The 21,905-nt window shown below is 37.2% G+C and overlaps 1 protein-coding gene across 4 annotated transcripts in view; it reads left to right on the top strand.

Moving 5' to 3' along the window:
- DENND1A (DENN domain containing 1A) overlaps positions 1-21,905 on the top strand; it is a 697,281-nt gene that overhangs the window by 187,724 nt on the left and 487,652 nt on the right. For all 4 annotated transcript variants that reach the window (XM_036750170.1, XM_036750168.1, XM_036750169.1 and 1 more), the window contains exon 4: positions 12,677-12,726. In XM_036750170.1, coding sequence (XP_036606065.1) covers positions 12,677-12,726 — 50 coding nt within the window. The remainder of the gene's footprint in view (positions 1-12,676; positions 12,727-21,905) is intronic.

Raw genomic sequence — 21,905 nt, 5'->3', positions numbered from 1 at the left:
GAGGAGGCAGCTGGAAACTCAGTAGCTACATCTAGCTGTCTACCTAGAGAAGGCCTTGATTTGGAGTTTATCTAAACAAGCCCCACTAATCCGAGCTATCTAGGGGGATCTACTGTCAAAACACGCAGCGTGGCCCTAAGGCAAACACAGCCTCACTGAAATGAATTCAGGGGCTTCCAATACTCCAATGACTACATACTGGAGGCTCTCTCTTTTTTTTCCCCCCTGAAAGAGGGTAAGAGAGGTAAAATTTGCATAATGCCTTTTCATTGGAAACTTTTGGAAAGCTGACAGAGCCCCAGCTTATAGATCTGTATCCACAATACAGAGTGTATAGGAGAATCCTTGAATGACCTAACCATATTGAAAGAAAATATAAAAGCGCCCAAGTATAGCCAAGTGAGAGAGGAAAAGAGGCTGATGCATTGTCTAACATCTGCTCCACTTCTCGTTAGTTTTGTTCTTTGCTATTCTATGTGGACTTTGGAGAAACCTAAGACAGCCGAACATGAATCCTATAATCTTCCTTGTGAATATTTATGCAGCATGGCGGGGCCCCTAAGCTGTCCTTGGCGTTTTCCGACTTCCCCCTCTCATTTCCATGCCCTCAAATGAGGCCAGCATTTCAAAAGCTAAATAAATGTTTGTGAATGTTTATAAAAGATTTGCATAAATTTGGCCCTGTTTGAGAAAGATCACTTTTTTTCTCTTATGCCAGTTGGGGGGGGGCGATTTTTTTTTTAAGGTTCTCTCACTACCCCCTTACCCCCTTGTCTTGACAACAAAGTCCTGCCTACCAGAACAATGATTGCTGATTAAGTGGGTCTGCCATTGGGACTGAATAGGGCTTTCGAAATGCTGGGTTAAGAAAGGCCTATCATCTGAAGGCAGAATTATAGAATTTGGAAAATGTTATCCCATGTAGACACTTAAATCTATTTTTTAGTACCATGTAATTACGTTAGACAAAGAGTTCTCAGGAGTTGTAGAACACTGTAGCCACTCATGGTTTAAACAAATCTCCCTTGGGTAGTAGATTTTAATAACCGGGAAGTTCAAATAATTCATAATAGTCCTTTTCTTTTCTAAAGTTGAGTAAGCTTCAAAATAATTGTTAGCCTTTGTGGTTCTTTGGGATCCCTAGTTCACTAATAGTGTACATTCACATGGTGACTTTTGGCCATGAAATTAGCTCCGATCTTATAATCATATTGTTCTTCCCTATTTCAGGCATCCAGACACAGCCAGATGAGAAAATACATTGGACAAATAAAAATTGTATGAAATATAATCAAGAACTTATATTTAAAATACTTCTATCCTATCCCTATGGCTGTAGCAGATATTTGCATTTGCTAAATGTATTTTTAAAAATTAGAATGGTTTTTGTGGGGCTGTAGGAGATGTTGTAGATAGAAGTGTTAATTTCATTGGGGAGCTTGGCACTAGCAAAGTGGTAGCAGTTTGTCCTGTTAGTACTTTGGTTGTACTGGTTTAAAGGTTTAAGTTGTCATTAAACCACAAACTCCAGCTACTTTCTCTGACACGATTTTTTTTTTCATCACATCTGCTAGGCCTGGGTCCCAGGAGGAGCCTTAGAGAGCAGTGAATTCAACACGGGCCCATTATCGACTGCTTTTTCGTATGTGGTGAAAGGGCTCAGACCTCAGGGAGGCTTGGAGCCTCCTCCCGTGTAATGTCCAAGTCAGATTTGAAGGACTGGTGGCAGGAAAGCTTTGGCCTTGGGGTGTGAATTCTAAGAAATGGAGGCACAATTAAGTTTAAAAAATTCAAGGACTTTGAGCTTGGTAATGAAAGATTTTTTTTTTAAAAGACTAATGTGAGCAGAAAAGTTGCCCATCTGTGCACAATTTTGTGTGCATTTCAAATATTTAAATTCTGACAGCTTTTAATATGCTTACAAAATAGTATTTCCATCAATGCTCTTTTTCTTTGGAATGGAGGGAGAAGTAACTAAATAGTATCAATGTAGAGCAAGTGAGTTTTTCACTGAAATACTGTTGTTTTGTTATTTGGGTCCTTGTCTTAATGTGATCTGTTTTCGTTTTGTGTTGTTTTAAAATTCATTTTCTGTTTCCTCAGACATTCCTAACTAATGTTTACATTATGTTAAAAATAGCATCCATTTAAGCAAAATTTTAGAAATATGTATAGGTCACAATATATTGAGAGTTATACTTCATTACTGTTTTGTAAGGATGTTCAGCTCAATGACTTACATTACTGATATCCTTGATGCAAATTGTAAGCACTTAGAACAATACTTCATGGATCTATGATTTCATAAACATGTGTGCCCATTCCACCAACACAGACCACAATTCTGTCACATCCTAGACAATTTTGAGTTGCAGTTGCAAAATAAAACATTACTTATTAATTTTTGAAGCACTCTGAAACAATCTTAAGATTTTTAGTATTTAATAATGGCTATAAATTTCAATTTCCCCCTTTTGTAGCCCTTCTATTCAAAATTCTAAATCAATAAAAAGAAACAATAGAAGTTGTACTATGAAATTCTTTGTTTTTGATGTTTTGGTTAACAAAGAAAAGAGAAAAAGATGAAATGAGTTTTCCTTTTTCTAAATAAAAAAAACTTTAGTTTTCTCTGTTAAATTTTTTGGTGGGGATTTATAAGATATAGTCATTGGATTATAGCATGATAAATTTAGAGCTGGAAGGGCCCTAGTTCGACTGCTTAATTTTATAGATGAGAAAACCGAGGTCATGAGAATTTACATGACTTGCTGAAAGTCAAACAGATAGTAACTAAGCAGCTTTGGGCCCAATGTCTCTGACTCCAAATCCTTTCCGTGAGTCTGTTCTGTTTGACCCTATTTTTAACATGAATTTTACATGTAGATGCTTATTAAAATTTAAGATTTTTTATAATCAAGAACTATAGTTTCATATTCAAATCCATAGAATTATTGTGTGTTAGAACTAGAAGGAACCTTAGAACAGACTCTTTGTTGGGGAGGGTCCTTAGAGATCTGCTAGTACAACCCCCTCATATTATAGATCAAAGAAACTGAGGCTGGGAATCATAGCACTGTTTACATTATTTCTATTCTAATTAGTGCCTGTAGAACAAGTCCTTGACACTATTCAGAAAAGTTGTAAGAGACTTTAAACATATTGTTGGGAATATTCCTTCTTCCTTAAGAGGCAGTATGTCAATAGAATTAATAAAAAATGTATCAGGAACTTTATGTTTAGTTGAAGGGTTGAGCTATAAAATTGCTTATTTGATCAATACTTTTTCCTTACCAAAGAGATAGTTTGGTGCTTAACTATAATGTAGATTTTTAATTTAATTAGGTATTTCAAATCATTTACTTATTCAATAAATATTTGTTAAGTGCATTCTGTGTTCCAGGCACTTATGATTGGCACCAGGAATACACAGACAAAAATGAAATAGCCCCTCTTTTCAAAGAATTCATATTTCCATAGCTCTGTCTAATTTACAAAGTGCAAAGATCACTAGAACTCTGTGAGCTATGTAGAGCAAATATTATTACCTCTACAATATATATGGAAAAATTGAGGCACAGAGAGTGAATTGCCCAAGTCACACAACTATAAGCATCAAAGTCAAGTCCCCTGACTCCAAGTCCTATATTTATTCCACCGTACCATACTTAAATTGGAGTAAAAAATGTTCTTCCTGTTTTTATACTTAGGAAGTTACTGTTCTTCAGTATCCTTGATGATAATTAAAATTTAAAGAACTTCTAATTTATACTACTACATAGGTATCTATTGATCAATATTTTAAAGTTCTGTTAACTTCAAAATAGTGCCCCCTTTTTAAAGTAGAAATGACTAAAAGTAGACATTTCTAAATAAAATGTATTTATTTTTTATTTTGCTTTTAAGGCAATCAATTGACTTAAAGATAGCTTTTTTTTCTTTTTAGTTGTTTATACACATTACAATTATAAGACCTTGAGGGTCAGTATATCTTTATGCCTATTTGAATAGAAAAAATTTTACAGGTTGGAATATAGCATTTCAGGGCTTAGAATTGTGATCTACATAGTAGTGCATCTTCATTTTAAAAAGAGTGAGATAATTAAATCTCTTTTTGTCTCTCTTCTGTTGATCTATCAATCTATCCATTTGAATCCACAGAATGTAGAATATTAGAGTTGGAAGGTGACTTTAGATCATAGAATCTTAGAAAATAGAGCATAGAATATTAAAAATGGAAGGGGTCCTAAAGCATAGATTGTTATAACATTGTTTCTTCCTTTTGTGGACAAAAAGAACTTGTCTGCATTTCCCATCAGCCTTCCTTGTATTGTGTCCTGATAGAAGATCACTTTTCCAATAAACCATAAAGAAACACATTTTGCTTTCTGGCATGATCATTACCATCTTGTTTGTACATTGATCTCAAATATTTTTCTTTTTCTTTTGAACTGTTAATAACTTGCTGAAATTTCTTAAATATCAACCCTTGATTTTTTTTAGAAAGGACACAGAAAAATCAAACTTTTTAAAAAGGAGTTTAATCATGGTATTGTGCTTGTGTGGTGTATGCATGCATGCATGTGTATGTGAATGTTCAAATATACATGTAGGGAAACGTGTGTTCTCTCTAGCTGCCAAACTCACTTATTTTTTGTTTATCGGTTTCAATAAAGCAAAGCAAATAAAGAAAGTACATGTTAATAATGTTGATAGCCCTTACAGGATCTCCCTTCCCCCTTTCAGGACGAAATAGTATAGCTTTCTCATTATTAATGATCCTAATTAACTTCAGTGAATCTAGCCTTCAAAGTTTTGCTTCCAGACAGGACTCTGTAATGGTGTAAAAATTATAAATTTAAAACCTTTCACCTAGTTTTGTGGCTAGATGAGAGAAGCATCCTTCTAGAAGGAAGAATAGAGTTTAGTGCCCTGTTTCCCACCTTTTCAAGACTGTAATGACCTCACTTGCTGATTCCTTTGCCCAGATAATTGGGGAGAATGCAAAGTCGAGTGAGAAATCATCTTGAGAGATATGTGTGTCCCATTTGCAAATGTACTAACTGCTGGATGATGGATTACATTCTCAGTTGCTTGAGGTTTGGTGCGTGAATTTGTTTCATTCCTTTCATTATTCTGTGGAGGTAGCAGTTTTCATAGAACTGTGGGATTTCAGGGTTCGAAGGGGTCTTAAAGATCATCTAGTTCTGCTGCCAAAGCCAGTGTGGCATAGGGGAAGAGTACTGAATTTGCAGTTAGAGGATCTGGCTTTGACCCTCACCTCTGACAGTTATTACCTGCGTGATCTTAGGAAAGTCATTTAACATTTCTGCCTTCAGTTTCTTCATCTGTAAAATGAGGGAGTTGGACTAGATGACCTTTGATTTTATGACCTGTACATGAAGCAGGAATACTCTCTGCAGCCTTCCTAATAAGTAAGTATTCATCTAACCACTGCTGAGGGTGGGGTATCCACTAATTCTTAAGGCATCCTATTTTACTTTTGGACATTTCTAGTGATTAAGAAATTATTTTTACATTGAATCAAAATCAGCTTCTTTTGTACATTCTTTCTTACATTAAATACTCAAGGATGGTGATCATTTAGTTTCCTCATACATAAGATGAAAGAGTTGGGCTGGATTCTATAATCCTACTTTCTCCCAAGTTTTCTCTATGCTAGATATCCCTAATTTTTTCAACCAGTCCACATATGGCCATGTTTTCAAGACCTTTCACCATCTTTGTTGATCTCTCCTGGACAAGCTGTCCAGCTTGTTATTGTTCTTCTCAAAGTGTGGTACCCAGATCTAGATAATGTACCTTAGATATGATTTAACTAGGGCAAAGGACAGGAACATTGTTATTGCTTCCCTTGTTCTGGAAGCTATACTTCTGTTATTGTACTCTAATATCACATTAGTTCTTTAGGTTGATACATCACACTCTTGACACATCAAATTTTATTGTAATAAATACATAGTTTAAAAACAATGTATTAGCACAATAATTGACACCAAAAATCTGCATTTAAGTCCTTGTTCTGCTGCTCAGTGACTGTGGGCAAGCCACTTTACCTGTGTAGATTTCAGTTTCCTCAACTGTATAACATAAATGATACCTGTACTACTTATCTCCAGGGAAATATTATGAGGAAAGGATGTAAATAGTAAAGCACCTCATAGAAATGTGAGTTGGTGTTACTTGTAAATCTTCCTTCTTTTTTCCCCCTTCTCTCTCTTTGCTTCCTGTTCTGGCTTCTTCCCACTTCAATGATTGTCTGTTTTGGGGCGGGGGTGGGGGGGAAAGGCCCTTTTGGAAATTGCCCATTTCATAAATTGTCTTGTGACACAAAGGGGTTGAACGCTGTATCCTTGTCTCATTTATTTTGAAAACTTTGCTATGGAACTCAACTTAATCAATGAGCCCACTGTTGTCTCCAATAAGTTATGTGTTGGCCGTATTGATTGAGGGGGATTTTAGCAAACCCGTGCGGGGTTTATAATGTCAGCAGTGTTTTGATTATGAAAAGAGTTGGAACCTGGGGACATGGAACCAGGTGGTGTATGTCCTAAAGCCAGTAGTGACATGGTGGGCTGCCTTCCCCTTGGGATCTAGTTCATGCTCTGCACTTTAACTGTGGTGACTGGAAGCTATAGATTCACTTTTTTTTTTTGGCTCATTAAAATGTTAAGAAATCAAACTGCACATAAAAAAAGCCTTGTGAAAATATAAATTCTGGGATTGATCCTGGAAACTGGCGGATGCTGCCCTTCTCCTTTGCTCACACTACCTCTCCCCACCTCCCCACCCCCGACAATTGGTTCATTTCCATTTCTTCTGTGTAGCACATAGGATAACATGTTAGGGCTAAGAGAAGTCCTCTATTCTAACCCCTTCATTTTACAAATAGGGGAATTGAGTCTCATCGAGGGGAAGTGATTTGACAACAGCTCCAAAACTAGCAAAATTCCAGTCTTGGGCTTTTGACTCCCAATTCAGTTTTCTTTCCACTCTACCACACTGCTCAAAGACATAGGTTTTATAAAAAGGAGTACATGTAATTGGTTGATAGAGAACATTTTCTAAGCAAAACAATCAATGAAGTAGCTTAGAGACTGTCTGTATTACATGGAAAGCAGAGCTTTGGTGTCTTATTTGAAGAGTAGCATTTTTCATATGAAAGTGATGTCATATTTTCTGAAGGGGGAAGGATGAGAAAGATATTCATTCAGTGATTTAGTCTTGCCTCTGACCCTAACAATTTATGTACTCGAGCCTCTTATTTTCATTCTCTGGGCCTATGCCCCCTTCTCTGTGAAATCAGGGTATTAGACTGGATGATCTCTAAGTTCTCTTCTATCCATGGCATTCACTCCATGGTCCCAGGTTCCTTTTCTGCTCTGAGGTCCCATCTGTTAACATTATTATCCTGTTTAACAGGAAACACAACATATACTTTAGAGTAAGCACTCTTTTTCTTTTTGTGATATAATGATGACAATTACTTATATATACATATATGTATATATACTCACATATAAGTGTATATGTATAATATCCAGTTTACTATCCATTAAAGAAAAAGGACTTTGAAACTGCTGACCAAACTAAAAGCTCACTTCTTGGCTGGAAGAGTGATTTCTTAGTGAGAGGTTACTTAGTTGATCTCAGAGCTCATCCATGTAGGTGGACACTCCCTCCATCCTCCTTAATTGATTAATTGACCTCTATCTACTCATCTCCTGGACACCTTCATCTTTTTTTTTTTTAAATTTTGTGGGGACTTTGATTTGCTCCTATGTTATCCTGTATTCTCCCTATATAATGACCCCATCTCCTTCTCTGATCATTTTTTTTTTGGCTGATAACTTTCACATTGAGAGGTAGCTGTGGTACAGTGGGTAGAGAGCAAGCTTTAGAATTAGGAAGACCTGAGTTCAAGACCCACCTTCAACCACTATTGGCCACATTATGCTTTTTATGCCATGTTATAGAGTGAGAGACCTAAAGAGTTCCTTTGAAATCGTCTAGTCATAAAGTCCTATATGTTTAGTGCTGAAAAGGAGAAGGGAATTGAGAGGTCATCTAGTCTCTTCTTTTGTTTTACAGATGAGAAAACTGAGGCCAGGATGGAGTAGTGATTTTCTTAAGTGGGAGTGCTGGGAGTAGAACTTGTGTCTTGTCTCTTCATCCAGTATTAATCCATTGTAACATGCTAACATGTAGCTCTCTTCTGGAAGATAGACCTAGGAAGAAAGGAAAGAAGAAAGCAAGCATTTATTAAGTGCATTCTGTGTGCCACGCACCATGCTAAGCACTTTACAAATATTATCTCATTTGTTTTTCACAGCAACCCTGGGAGATAGTTGCTATTATTATCCCCATTTTACAGTTGAAGAACTGAGACAGACTGAGTAGTTAACTGACTTGTCCAGGATCACACAGCTAGTAAGTATCTGAGGTTAAATTTGTACCCAGGTTTTCCTTACTCCAGGTCCACTGTGCTCTGTCCACTGAGCTGCTTGGCTGAATCTAAGTTAGGCAGCCTCAGGGTTGTTATTCATCAATGGACTTGATGGTGAAATGATGAAATGGCAAGTGTAGACTTTTAAATAGTGATATACAATTAACAAACATTTATTAAGTGCTTACTGTGCTCTAGGGCATTGTGCGTTAGCACTGGAGATACAAAGAAAGGTAAAAATGTGATCCCTGTCTTCAAGGGGCTAACATTCTAGTGGGGAAGACAAAATGTGAAAAATTGTACATGTAAGACATATGCAGTGTAAACAGAAGGCAGTCTTAGAGACAAAGCACTAGCTGTAGTGGGGGTAATGGAAATGTCTCCTGCAGAGGGCAAGGTTTGATCTGTGTCTTGAAGGGAGCCAGGGAAGCCGGGAGGTGGAAATGAGAAGGGAAAATGTACCAGACATGGAGGTTAGTGAAAATGTAGAATCAGAACATGTTATGTGTTGGTGAAGTATGGCAAATAAGTCAGTGTAACTGGGTTAGAGAATGTGTGGAGGGAAGTAAAATGTAAGAAGATTAGAAAGGTAGGAAATCCCCAGGCTGAGGAGTCTTTAAATGCCAAACAGAGGATTTTTTTTAGTTAACCCTGGAAGTAATAAGGAGCTATTGGATATCACTGAGCAGTGAGATGCCTTGATTTGGATCTGTGGCTAAGAAAATAACTTTGGCAGCTGTGTGGTAGACTGATAGGAGTGGGAAGCATATTGAGACAGAGAGACTGACCAGGAGGCTTTTGTAGTAGTACAGAGAAGAGGTGATGAGAGCTTGCACCAGGATGAGCTGTGTGAGTGGAAAGAAAGAGCCCTGTTTGAGAGACATGAAGGGAGAAATGATGAGCCTTGGTAACAGATTGGGGATGTGGAGTATGTGAGAGAGAGAGGTTGAGGATGACTGAGGTTGCTAGCCAGAGTACTGACCAGTCACCCTAGCATTTGTCCCACTATCTTTCCCTTGACATCCTCTCCCTTTTTGACATCAGAATGTGTGATGTTGCTATGTAGGGGAAGAAATGTAGTACAATGGATAGAATGCTAGATTTGGAGTCAGAGATACCTAGGTTTGGGTCCCACCTCCAATGTTTAGTAACTAGTCGTTTAATTTCCCTGAACCTCAGGCAGCTTTCTTGGTTGAGTTACTTGACTGATGAAATTACAGATCCCTGATGTCTTGACATTTGTAGCTGTTATGTTTTAGAAAGTCTTAAAGCTGGGTCTGTTAACTACCCAGTGCATCTACTTTAGGGCAAAATGTAGTAGTCATGGGATTTCTTCATCTGAGATATCTTCGAAGCATTTTTATCAGTAAAGTTCCAACTTAAAAATGGAAAAGTCCTTTTTTGCATTTGTAGCTTTTTGGTGGTAGAGGAGATCAGTCTTTGTGGTCTCTATACCTTTGTTAGCATATGTGTTTGAATTTTACAGACTGTTTGGCAAACATGCTGAAGTGGTTTCATTTAAAATATACTTTTTGAAGGAAATTTGATCCTGAGGTAAAAAGAAGACTCTCTTTTTTTGTTTAAATTATTTCTTTTGTTTAAATTATTGGGAGGGTACATGTATAAATAAAGGTGTTAGTGGGTCTAGGACCCTAAAGAGTTTAAAATGAATGTTCCTCCCGCTACACTACTAGTTGTCTGAACAGTGTCCTTATTGGCCTGGAAAACTCCTTCATGCCTGTGTATAGTAGTCTTAGAATCACAGAGTTAGAAGGGACCTTTGAACACAGAAGGTTCAAACACAGAAGACAAGAGTATTCAGTCTGAAAGGAACTAAGCACCTTAATGGTATGCAAACGTTAGGGAAGTATCCTAGTGTCTTAAATCTAAGCAAGATAAGGTCAAAGCTCACATAGTAGGGGCCAAGATCCCAGGGCCACAGTCTAAGTTCTGCTGGGAGGGGAATGAGGGGCAGGACTAGAGTACAGGTGGAAAATGGAATGTAGTGTTCATGGAATAGCAAGGAAGCAATAAATAGTATGGTTGGAATAGTAGGTTTGTAGAAGAGAGTCATGTTCGGGAAGACCAGAAAGAGAGAAAAGGGCTAGGTTATGAAGCTTTATAAGTGCTAATTAAAGGAGTTTATATTAGATACCAGAGGTAATAAGGACCCACTGGAGTTTGAGGGGGGGAAGTGGGATGAGTTGTGACATGATGACATTTGTGCTTTAAAAACACAGAATATTACAAGTTGCTCAGGACCACATGGAGAGCGTTTCTGGCAGAACTGTCCAGGACCCTGTTTCTCCTTAATTCCAGTCCTAAGCAGTCTCTTCTGTGTGAGTTGGTGGTGATTAATCTTTAAATAGAAGACATCCTCTTTTAAAATAGCACATAGGGTATTACAGACAGCACAGCTCAGATATGACTAGTATACAGATACAGCAATTTAGACCACATTGAGAGAAATTTTCCTTTGTTATTCATCCTAATCAAAGTTCGTTTAGTGTTGGCTTTCATTTTTTAACAGTGGTACAGTTAATGTAGTCCCCATCTAACAATGGCAAAGAACAGAATACTCGCAATTGAATTATGTAGGAGGAATGTGCTCTGGCAGGGAAAGCTTTCTGCTTCATTGAGTAGATGATTAGATTGATGTGAGTTTCTTTCTTGAGTGATAGAACTGGTTTTAAAACTAAATGAAGCAAGCATCATCAATCCAGTTAGCATTGATAACTCATTATTATTGGTTGGAAAAGGGCTGCATTTGTAACCTGATCTTTACTCCATCACACTGACAGATTTGGACTTCGTTAAGGTAAGGCAGGCTTATTTCGACTTAGATCCAAGACTTAAAGTCATAAAAATGTGCTCACCATTTTTTCCTGAAATTTGTGAGTGGAAAAGACTGGAGAGCAAAGAAGATTCATGAAAGGGATACAAGTGTAATTTTTATAACATTTGAATTAATGATTTTTAATGGTGTCGATGAGGCATTTCATTATGTTTGTCACAGGAGGTTGTCTAAGTAACTTTTCTGCCTTCTATATGATAAGCACTTAAAAAATGTTTGCTGACTTGAATGGCCTCCTGCATTTATCTGGGTATATGTTTATGTCATCTGACTTTTTTGGGTTCTATGTTCAACCATTCTGTCTACTAAGGACTCTTCTAGGTCTCTCTGACATTATAAGGTCTGATGTTCCAATATTTAATTTTATGTTCTAACATTCTATGTTTTAAAGCTTCCAAGACTAATGTTTTATGTTCTAACATGCTGTATTCAGGCATCCCATTTGAGGCCAACATTCTGTGTTTTATGGTATGATGCTCTGTGGCCCAGCCTTCCTTCTGGCACTAACATTCTCTCACTCTGGCACTTTTTACTGAGGAAAGGTTTTCTTGTCCAACAAATGAGAAGTTTTGAAGTCGCACTCCACCTTTCCATTATTAGCTCTTTCTGAAAAATGTGTTCAGTGTTTTCTACCTACCTATTTCAAAAAGACATTTAAACTAACAGTTTACTTTGATTAATTGATAAATTGGGAATGTGTAAACAAGGACAAGCATAGTGGTGTCATTAAAAAAAAACTTGGAAAATGTTACAGTTTGATGCCAAAATAAATTGGTGACAAATAGAAACTTTTACCAAAAACTAAGCAAATAGAGGTTGTAATGAAGGAAAAGATTGTGAGTACATTCAGGAAAAATGATCTCTGGGAACGATTGGCTTTATCTCTTTCTTGTTATTGGTCCTATTGATGTGGGGAAACGGTTCCTAATCCCAGACCCCTCTGTTCCTAGGTAACAGGCAAAAATGGTGCCAGCAGAAGTGGTCCTGCCAGGCCAAGCCCATGTGGTTTGGTGTTATTCAGTCTGATCCATATGGTCATGCTGAAGATGGTCCCTCGAGGGGTGTTAACACTCAGCCATGCAAACTCCTCCCTCCCTTTGGAGCTTTGCTGCCGGGCCCCTGCTGCTTGCCCATGTGTGAATCTTGATTAATTTTTCATTTTTAATGAAGTTTGATCATGTTTATTATTTCACATGATTGACTGCCCAGTCCTCCTCCCCATGTAATTGATAAAGCTCATATTTCTTCATCTGTCTCAGATTTCTTCAGGGGTAGAGTTGTAAGATTGGGCGCTTGTGGTTAATGTTAGATTTATTGCTCCCATTAGATGTATAAATTATCTCTTTTTCTCTCCACAGGAAGTTCTACAGACTTTGACCAAGTTTTGTTTCCCCTTCTGTGTGGACAGGTAGTGTTAGATTTTTAAACTTTACAAGAGAGAAAAAAAAACAACACTTGTCAATAAAACTGCTATGGAGAATGAAAACCATGCTATTTGTTAACATTCTGTCTGTTTAACTATGATTTAGAGTACCTATGTGCCGGGGAGAGTTGCAATATCCTCTTTCCTGGGGATTTTATGGGCACCATCAAAAAGTTTAAAAGTTTGAACTGTGCATTGGTAGAGGAGCGTGGGATAGTGGGAAGAGTCCTAGGCTGGGAGGCAAACGATCTAAAATTGACTCCTTAGCTAATGTGCCATGTGACCTTGGTCCGGTAATTTTCCCTCTGTATGCTTCAGTTTCCTCATCTGCAAAATGAAGATCAAATTATAGCATAAATAATAACAGTGAAGAAGAAGCAGTGGTATGGTAGCAAGAGCTCATAATTTGGAGTCAGAGGAGCTAGGTTCAAATTCTAACTCCGTTAGTTTATGTCTTTGGAACTTTGCACAAGTCACTTAAACTCTCTAGGCCTCAGTTTCCTCATCTGGAAAATGTGGGTGCTGGAATACTTGATCTTTAAGACTCTGTCAAGTTCTAAACCCTGTAATTATTTTATTCTTATAATAATAACTTCTGTAATAATGCTTTAAGGCAGGGCTGTCCAAACTTAGGTTTTTACTGAAACAATAGACAATGTATTTTGATTTGCCATTTTAGTGAGAGCTCTGCAGTAGCTCAGCTTCATTTAGTAAATCATTTATGTAAATATCTATGCTTGTAGGTGGGCCACATTCAGCCCATGGGCTGCATTTTGGACAGCCCTGCTTTAAGATATACACATTCCCCTCGCCTCCCTTCCCCCCATTAAAAATACTGAAGTAATAGTGACAGGATTATTATCCCTATTTTACAAGTAAGGAAACTGAGACCCAGAAGTGAATTTTTTTGTCCAAGTTCACATAACTTGTGAGTGTCAGAGTCACAACTTGAACCCAGGTCTTTTTAACTCCAGACCTAGTGCTCTTTCACTGTACCATGCTGCCTTTTGGTCATCTCTAAAGTTTCTTCTGGTGTTATGAATGAAAGATTCTATGAATCTTATTTCAATAGCAAACTTAAACTGCCAAGTTAGCATGGTTAGAATTTAATCTCCTGCTATTTACTATGTATAGTATATTAAACATGTAAGTGCTATTACAGAAATTCATGCATTTTGGATATAACATATATGTGTGCATATGTGTATGTATGTGGAGCTGGAGGGGGGGGAGGGAGGGAGGGAGGGAGAGAGAGAGAGAGAGAGAGAGAGAGAGAGAGAGAGAGAGAGAGAGAGAGAGAGAGGAAGAAGAAGAAGAAGAAGGAGGAGGAGGAGGACGAGGAGGAGGAGGAGGAAAAGAAAAGGAGGGAGAGACAAAGAGAGGGAGGGAGGGAAGGAGGAGAAGGAGGGAGACAATATGTGTATATTAAGCAAACAGAAATTGTAGGTGCATCAGATTTAAAGATGCTTGACTTCTCTTGAAATGGAGTGATCTCTGTCCATTCTTGATATGATGAGTCAGATAGATAGCCTCAAGTAGTGACCAGGGCACTGGACTTGGAGTAAAGTGACTGAGATTCAAGTCTGAAGTTATGTTTCCTACTGTTAATTGTATAACTTTGTGCAAGTCACTTTCTCCTCACCTACTTAAATGAAGAAGTCACACTAACTGATCTCTATGGCATCTTTTGGCTCTGATACATTCTGTGATTCTGTGACATATTGGTAGGTCACAATTTGGATCTTGGTCAGATGCCTAATTTAATTCAACAAAGTGCCTCCTATGTGCACAACACCGTGCCTGGTGTTGGGGCTACAAAGATGAAGTGACCCAGCCACTGCCCTCAGCTTGCAGTCCACTGGCAGAGGTGGATGAGACATGTACACACATACCTATGATGCACAGTTAAATGTGGTCAGTACAAAGGAGACATTCAAGCTCAGGGCCATGAGAAATTTGAAGAGGAAAGGAATATTCCTACCTGAGGGAAATTAGGTAAGAACTTCTAGGCCAGTCAGTGCACATGTGATCAACATTAAATAAAAGATTGGCCTTAATTTTCAGATGAATAGACTATGAATAGAGCAAGCAAATTTCTTTTCCTTCTTGTATCTTCTGACTAAGGCCAGCAGATTGTATTTGCTTGTTAGTTTCTATTTGATGTAAGTTTCCCATTTATTTATATTAACCAATTATATGTAAAGCCTAGATTTTACTCACTGATAAAATGCATATTACAAATCATGGTGATGATACACTTGTAGGCAGTAATGGAGCTGGCATTTTTAAGAATTCTGTTGTATTTTTAATAAAGAAAAACATTTTAAGCAGTTCGGATATGACTTTCTGTTAAGTGGAGATCTGTTCTGGGAGGATTTGGTTTTTTCCATGGCTGTTATTTTTAAATGAATATTTTAAAACTAGAGACAGACATGGCATAGTGGATTGAGTGCTGATATTGGAATTAAGAAGACGTGGCTTAAAATCCCTCCTCTGACATTTACTGATTATATGGCTATGTATGGGCAAATCACTTAACCACTCAGAGCTTTAAGCAACTCTCTAAGATTCCATATTATAGATCATGATCTGTGTTGGTAGAGGGAGCTCCCACACTCGTGAAACCATAGGTCCTTGAGGCATTTTTAAACTAATAGAACAATTGTATGATGCAGGGGACAGGACATGGAACTTGGATTCTGGATGCCAATACTGTCCATGCAACTGTGTTACTTTATGGCCTTGGTTAAGTCACTTTACTTCTCTAGGCCTCAGTTTGCCCATCTTTAAAATGAGATTAGACTCTGCAGTCTCTAAGAGGCTTCCAGCTCTTCTGGTCTATATTCTAATATTCTGTATTTTATGTTATAACATTCTAAGTTCTAAAGCCCCTTACTATAGCATTCTAGGTTTTAATATTCTATATACTAAGTTCAGAGTGCTGATAATTCCTTCACATGCATAATTTGGGGACAGAAATGTTGCTCTAGTGATGTAGTTTAATCTTTTACAATAGTTCCCTCTTTTACTGAGATCTCTTTCACCTTAAGTGTGATAAAATATTCTTCTTGATAGAATAAAGTATTTTTGGGAACCTAAAAGGAACATAGTATTTGAGTCCCCTCCTTTCTGTTCCCAAATTTGAACTTTTACAAAATTTAATCTAGTCTAGTTTAGACTAGAAATACTAATAAATTAGTTCCTTTTCAAGAAATACAAAGGTTTTAATGCCAGGATTTTCTCCCTAAGTATCAGTAGTACAATTTATACTTCAAATGACTATCTTAGCTCTATTTGTCTCTGGCCAGAGTCTAAGCACCCAGGGTGTTGGCTTTATTATTATGGGACATAGAGTCTATTCTAGTAGAGTCAGAGAGTAATGTCCTAGTGGATTCTTTTAGAAAAAAGGAGTCTTCCTAATCATTCCTGTGTCCTTTTTCCTTTTCGGCCATAGCAAATAGTTGTACAGTTTGTTAGTCAGTCCAAAAAAATAGGACTTGCCCAATCACTGTTAAATAGAGAAGAGATAACTTGTAAGAAAACTTAACAGTCCATAGAATATTCGAGTATGAGTAGACCTTACAACACAGGATATTAGAGTTGGAAGGGACTACATTAGAACATAGGATGTCAGAGCTAGAAGGGGCCTTAGAGATCATCTGTGCCAATACCCCCTACTTTATTGGTTGGGAAGCTGTAGCCTGGGGAGATACCTCTCTGGAAGGAAGTTAGCGGTAGAATAAGGCATAAAACTGAATCCTCTCTCTACACAATTAGGGTTTTCTAACATATGAAGGCTTGTCCTATGAAAGGAGAATTATTCTTTTTTAGCGTGCTCCTAGAGAGAAACAGTAGGAGCAATGGGTAGAAATTACAGGAAGGTAAATTTCAACATTAGCAATATTTTTCTAAAAGATAGAGCTCTCAGATATAGTTCTAACAGATATAGCATGAAATAGGCTGTCTCCATGGTTAGTCATTTCCTCAACATTAGAAATGTCCGAAATGAGGCTAGGTAACCATTTGTGGATCTGGGTAAGTGAGGACTAGATGACCTGTGAGGTCCCTTGTAGCTCTCAGGTTCTATAAAATTGCCTGTTAATTCTAAATTCTTGGAATTGTAGAATTTTAATTTTCGTATGACCAAACACCTAATACAATGCCTTGTACTTAAGAACCTAAGAAATATGCTTTAAAAAATTAAATCTTGCTTGTCATTTTAAGATTTTTCTATTTGGAACCAGGAATTATACAAATAATATACCTTCTTGAAAATACTTAATTTTGGTATTATTTGTTATTCTCTTATCTTCACACTGTTTCTCTGAAGTAGAAGTAACATTCTCTCCATTTGAAAAACAAATGGTGATAGAAATTACATACTGAAGAAAAATTTTTAAATACTTATTGAACATCTTATATGTGATTAATACTATTCAAAGTACAGAAGTATAACACATGGCCACCTTCCCTCAAAGCCCTTAGTTGGGTTGGTGAGACAAAATACACGGTAAAAGATAGTGGGCTATTCATTTCAACTAATAATCATAACTAACATTTATAGCCCTTTGAGTTTAGCAGCACATTATATATATTACCTCATTTCATCCTCACAACAACTCAACAAATATCTGTGAAACTTCCATTCTTCAATACAGAGTGCTTTGCTTGGCACTAGAGGTGATAAAGCAATAAATAAGATGTCTGGGGTGGTGGTGGTGATGTCTCTGACCTTATAGAGTTCACAATTTAGTAAGGAGATGAGCCTCATATAATTACATACCACTTGGGATATGATAAATGCATAAGAGAGGTACAGATGTTTTGATATTGATGGACTAAAGTGAAGAGAGTTATTTATGACAGAAAGAATGAGGGAAGGCTTCATGGAAAAAGATGTAGATAGCATCTGAGCTGGCTCTTGAAGAATGAGTAGAATGTTAGTAAGCAGAAATGGCTGAGAGGATATTCCATGTATGAGTAACATCAGCAAATACAGTGTGATGGCAAAGTATGGAATGTGCTCTACAGGGATAAAGGAAGATGGCTAAACAACTTTGTATGGAGCATGGAATACATGAAGAGGAATGAGGGATAAACTGGGAAAGATAGGTCAGACCTAGGTTGTGGAAAGTTTTAAATGGCAGGCTAAGGACTTGGGACTTTATTCAATCTGTAGATGGTTCTATATTAAGCCATTCCTGCTTAACAACCCAGGGATGGTGGAAGAAAAGTAGCTGCCATGTGGGATTCAGTACATTGGCCCACATATAACTGCTCCATAAATGTTTGGTGATGATGACTTGGCTAACATGGACCTTGTCTCTCATGTGATACCTGGAATCCAACTGTTTCATCCACATGGTCCATGCCTCTGCATTCCATTTATATACTATACCTGGAAGCTTCTTCAAGATTTAATGAAATGCTTCTGGAGGAGACAGAAATAACCATCACTTGGCAGGCAGCATGAAGGTTAGATTCTGTGGTTTGAATAAACATTGCTTTTCTTCCTTGTTCTTCATGTTGACATGGACTTTGAAGATACATTAGACGATGTAGGATAGTGTTGACTTTATCCTTAAAAGATTGTTTTTGGAGATATTCCTATTTTTGGTTTTGGTTGTTTTGACTTGCTAAGAATTAGGGTCCGATTGGGTTCAGAATTCCTGATCTACTTGGGGCATCTACAGTAGAATTGTTTTGTTTTGTTCTTTAAAGAAAACTTCATGAAAAAATTTTATCCTGAGAAATTCTGAAAGTTTAAGGATTGGGAAAGCATGAAAGAATATGGTGCTAGAATGAAGTTGTTGGTTCTCCTTCTAGCTCTGCCACTAACTTTAAGCAACTCAATTTTAGTTTAGTTTTGTTTTTTAATCTGTAAAATGAGGAGTTTATACTAAATGATCTCTAAGGTCCTATGAGCTACTAATAAATCTTTGTTTTAAGATCTCTCACAGTTCCAATGTGTCTGTATCTTAAAGATCTTTTTGACCTTTAACATTTTTTATGTATTTTTTTAAATGTTCTATGTTAGTCCTATGTTCTCAAGGCCTTTGAATTCTGACACTTTGTTCTCTGTCCTAAATTTCCTTTAAGCTCTAATTCTCTTTGTTCTTTTCTATTCTCACTCTGCATTCTCATATCCCTTATAACTCTAACATTCTATGATCATTTGATTACTGCAAGATAAAGAATTGGTGCAGAAGTTGAGGATAAACGTGAAAACAAAAACTATTAAGAAATCAGATCCTCTTCCAAAAGTAGTCAGCATGGAGAAATATCTAATATTATTACAGTCTGTATCAACAAGTGGAACGATAAATCAGTCTGCCATGCAGAAACCTTTAAGACCTTTGTTTGACAGGGATTCCTGACTATAAGTTAACTAGCAGTTGCCCAAGGAGAAATACCTTAAAATATAATGATTTTGAGCTTTGTCATTTAGTGATATGTAAAGTAAGTGTCCCTCTGTAAGCTATGGTACCCCCTAAAGTGCCCTTCTCTTTGAAGTAGATGTCTGACTAACAGCTGTTGTTAACCAAAAGCTCAATACCTATAAAAAAAGAGATATAACCAGAGGGGAGCACCTTCTCCTGGCTGATCTATTCCAAGTCACCAGGATTCAAATGGTAGAAGTTTCTCCCATAGGAGAAAAGATAAGCTAAACAGAGAACTTTTAGGAACATAAAATGTCAGAGCTGAAAGGAACCTCACAGTCTATCCGGTCCAATCCTTTGATTTTTATTGGTAAAGAAACCACAGCCTAGAGAGGAGGGACTGCTCTTTGAAGGTTAGTTAATGACAGAGCCAGAACTAGGATCTGTGTCTCCTGATTCCAAGTTAAATATTCTCTCTCCTATACTATGATCCTGTAATCCTTCTTGTCATGAATGAATGAATGAATCCCTTTGAGGTCTCAGATAACCAAGCAGTAGAATAGTTGCACTTTCCACATTCTTGGTTTTATGATTATTGTTATTTGTGAATAGGAAGGAGGATCTTTATGAAAGTCCTAGTTTCATCCCTCATTGTGACTTGAGGATGGCGTCCAACTTTCTAGTCATGTGATCATGATCCAATCACTTTTAAGCTTCAGTTTCCTCTTCTGTAAAATGGGGATAATAATATTTTCATGACATCCTTTATAAAGGTGCTAAAGAAAACACTTTATAAACTGTAAAATATTATGAAAGTGTGTAATTATTGTTCCTCCACTAAAACCTTACTGTTGAAGTCTGGAGGTGATCTTGGAGGCAATGCCAAAAGAAGACAAGCTCCTGTAAGTCCTAACAACCTTCAGTGGTGCAGGATCCCTGTCCTTGGAGCTGTTAATACTTTCATCTCTAAGGTTACCTTGTATCCTTTGTGTGGATCTTGTATATATACATTTTTTTTTCCTCCATTTGAATGTATGATCCTTGAAGGCAAGGACTATTTTTACTCTTTATCTCCCTAGAGCTTAGTACAATGGTTGGCAAATAGAGCTTAATGAATACTTGTTGATTGATTATCAAATAGAGTGTCCGTTACCAGAGAACCAGAGTAGCTAAGTGAAGAGAGATTCATTACCAGAATGTTGACCATTAACTACTAAGACATGAAAAAATTGTTACCTGTATCAGTGAGAGAAGTGCCCATGCTGATGATATTCAACTCTGAAGTATTTTGCATAGATTTTTAAAATAATAACATACTTTTCTATAACACCACAGTTTACAAGATACTTTAACCAAGATCTTACAGTTAGAACATAAAACAACTCTTTGAGGTAGGTAGTGTAGATTGTATTATATCCATTTTATCAAGGAGAAAACTGAGGCTTAAAGAAGGGAAGTCAGGCCACGCAGATACAGAATTAAAAATTGAACCCAGATATTTTTGAATCCCCAAGGTCAGGATTAGCTCTTCTGACTGCTAGAACCTACCACTTACACATTCTCTTTATCTCCTGTCTTTTTTTTTTTCTTAAAGGATTAAAGGACAGGTAATTGTAACAGTTCTCATTTATGTAATACCTTAAGGTTTACAAAGCACCTTCCACCTCATAGTTCTATGAGGTTAGTAGGGCAAATACAGTCATCTCCATTTGACAGATGAAGAACCTAAATCCCAGAGGAGAGAAGTGCCTTGCACAGTTACATGACTAGTAAATGCTGGAGCTGGGATTTGAACCCTGGTCTTCTGCCAGCACTTTCCACTCTACTACACTGCCTCTCATACTTGGATTAAGGACTGGATGGGCATTTGCAAAGCACCAAATATTTAAATATAACACATGCCAACCAAACCAACACCTAACCTTTTTGGAATGCTAGCTGAGCCTGTTTATTTTAACCATCTTAGAACCTGAAACCCAGAATAAAACTCATGAAGGTACATAATTTGTGAGATCACAAAGCATTACCTTATAAAAAGCTGGGGCGCATTTGTAACTTAGAATTTTTCTGACCTGTTGTGCGAAATAATTCAATCACATGAGCCTTCCCCTCCCCCAAGCGAGCCTTGCTTTCGTCCCCAATCACTTTAATTATGTGAGCTTGAGTCTCGTTTCTCACACATCCTCAGCTCTCAACCTTGTTAAAATTAATCATATAATCCTTCTTTAAAACATAGTATTAAGTCACCATAGTAACATCGCATCCAAGCTTTATAGATAAAACATAACAGCCACAAGAAGGTAGCATTGGGTGTCCCCTCGACAGCTCTGTAACTTTTATAGAAATGTGTTTCTTCTCTTGGCTTGTTCAGGGTGGAGGATAGCATTACTTACACCTGTTTTATTACCATGTTCCTTTTAAATTGCTACCTTATTTCTGTTCACATTCTTGGTTAAACCTGGCAGAAGAATGTATTTTCCTTTGCTCCTGAATTATTTTCTTGGCCTCAGCAATCAATCTCCAGACAATATAATTTTCCCCCTTTAAATTGAAATAAGTCCTCTCCTTTGTCATGGGAAAATCTTGTAAAGTGATAATGATGATGATGGTGGTGGTGGTGGTGGTGGTGGTGGTAGTAGTGGTAGTGATGATGAAAATGATAGTAATGATGATAATGATGGGGGCAAATAGGGATGGTGATATACATTTGGCCTTTACATTCTTTTAGATGAAAAAAAGATTTACAAAATACTTTCTTGCAAATAACATTTGAGAGCTCCTGTA

Source organism: Trichosurus vulpecula, chromosome 3, assembly GCF_011100635.1.
Source record: "Trichosurus vulpecula isolate mTriVul1 chromosome 3, mTriVul1.pri, whole genome shotgun sequence".
Lineage (NCBI taxonomy): Eukaryota > Metazoa > Chordata > Mammalia > Diprotodontia > Phalangeridae > Trichosurus > Trichosurus vulpecula.
The sequence above is the reverse complement of the archived record's forward strand: the minus strand, read 5'-3'. Positions and strand labels throughout refer to the sequence as shown.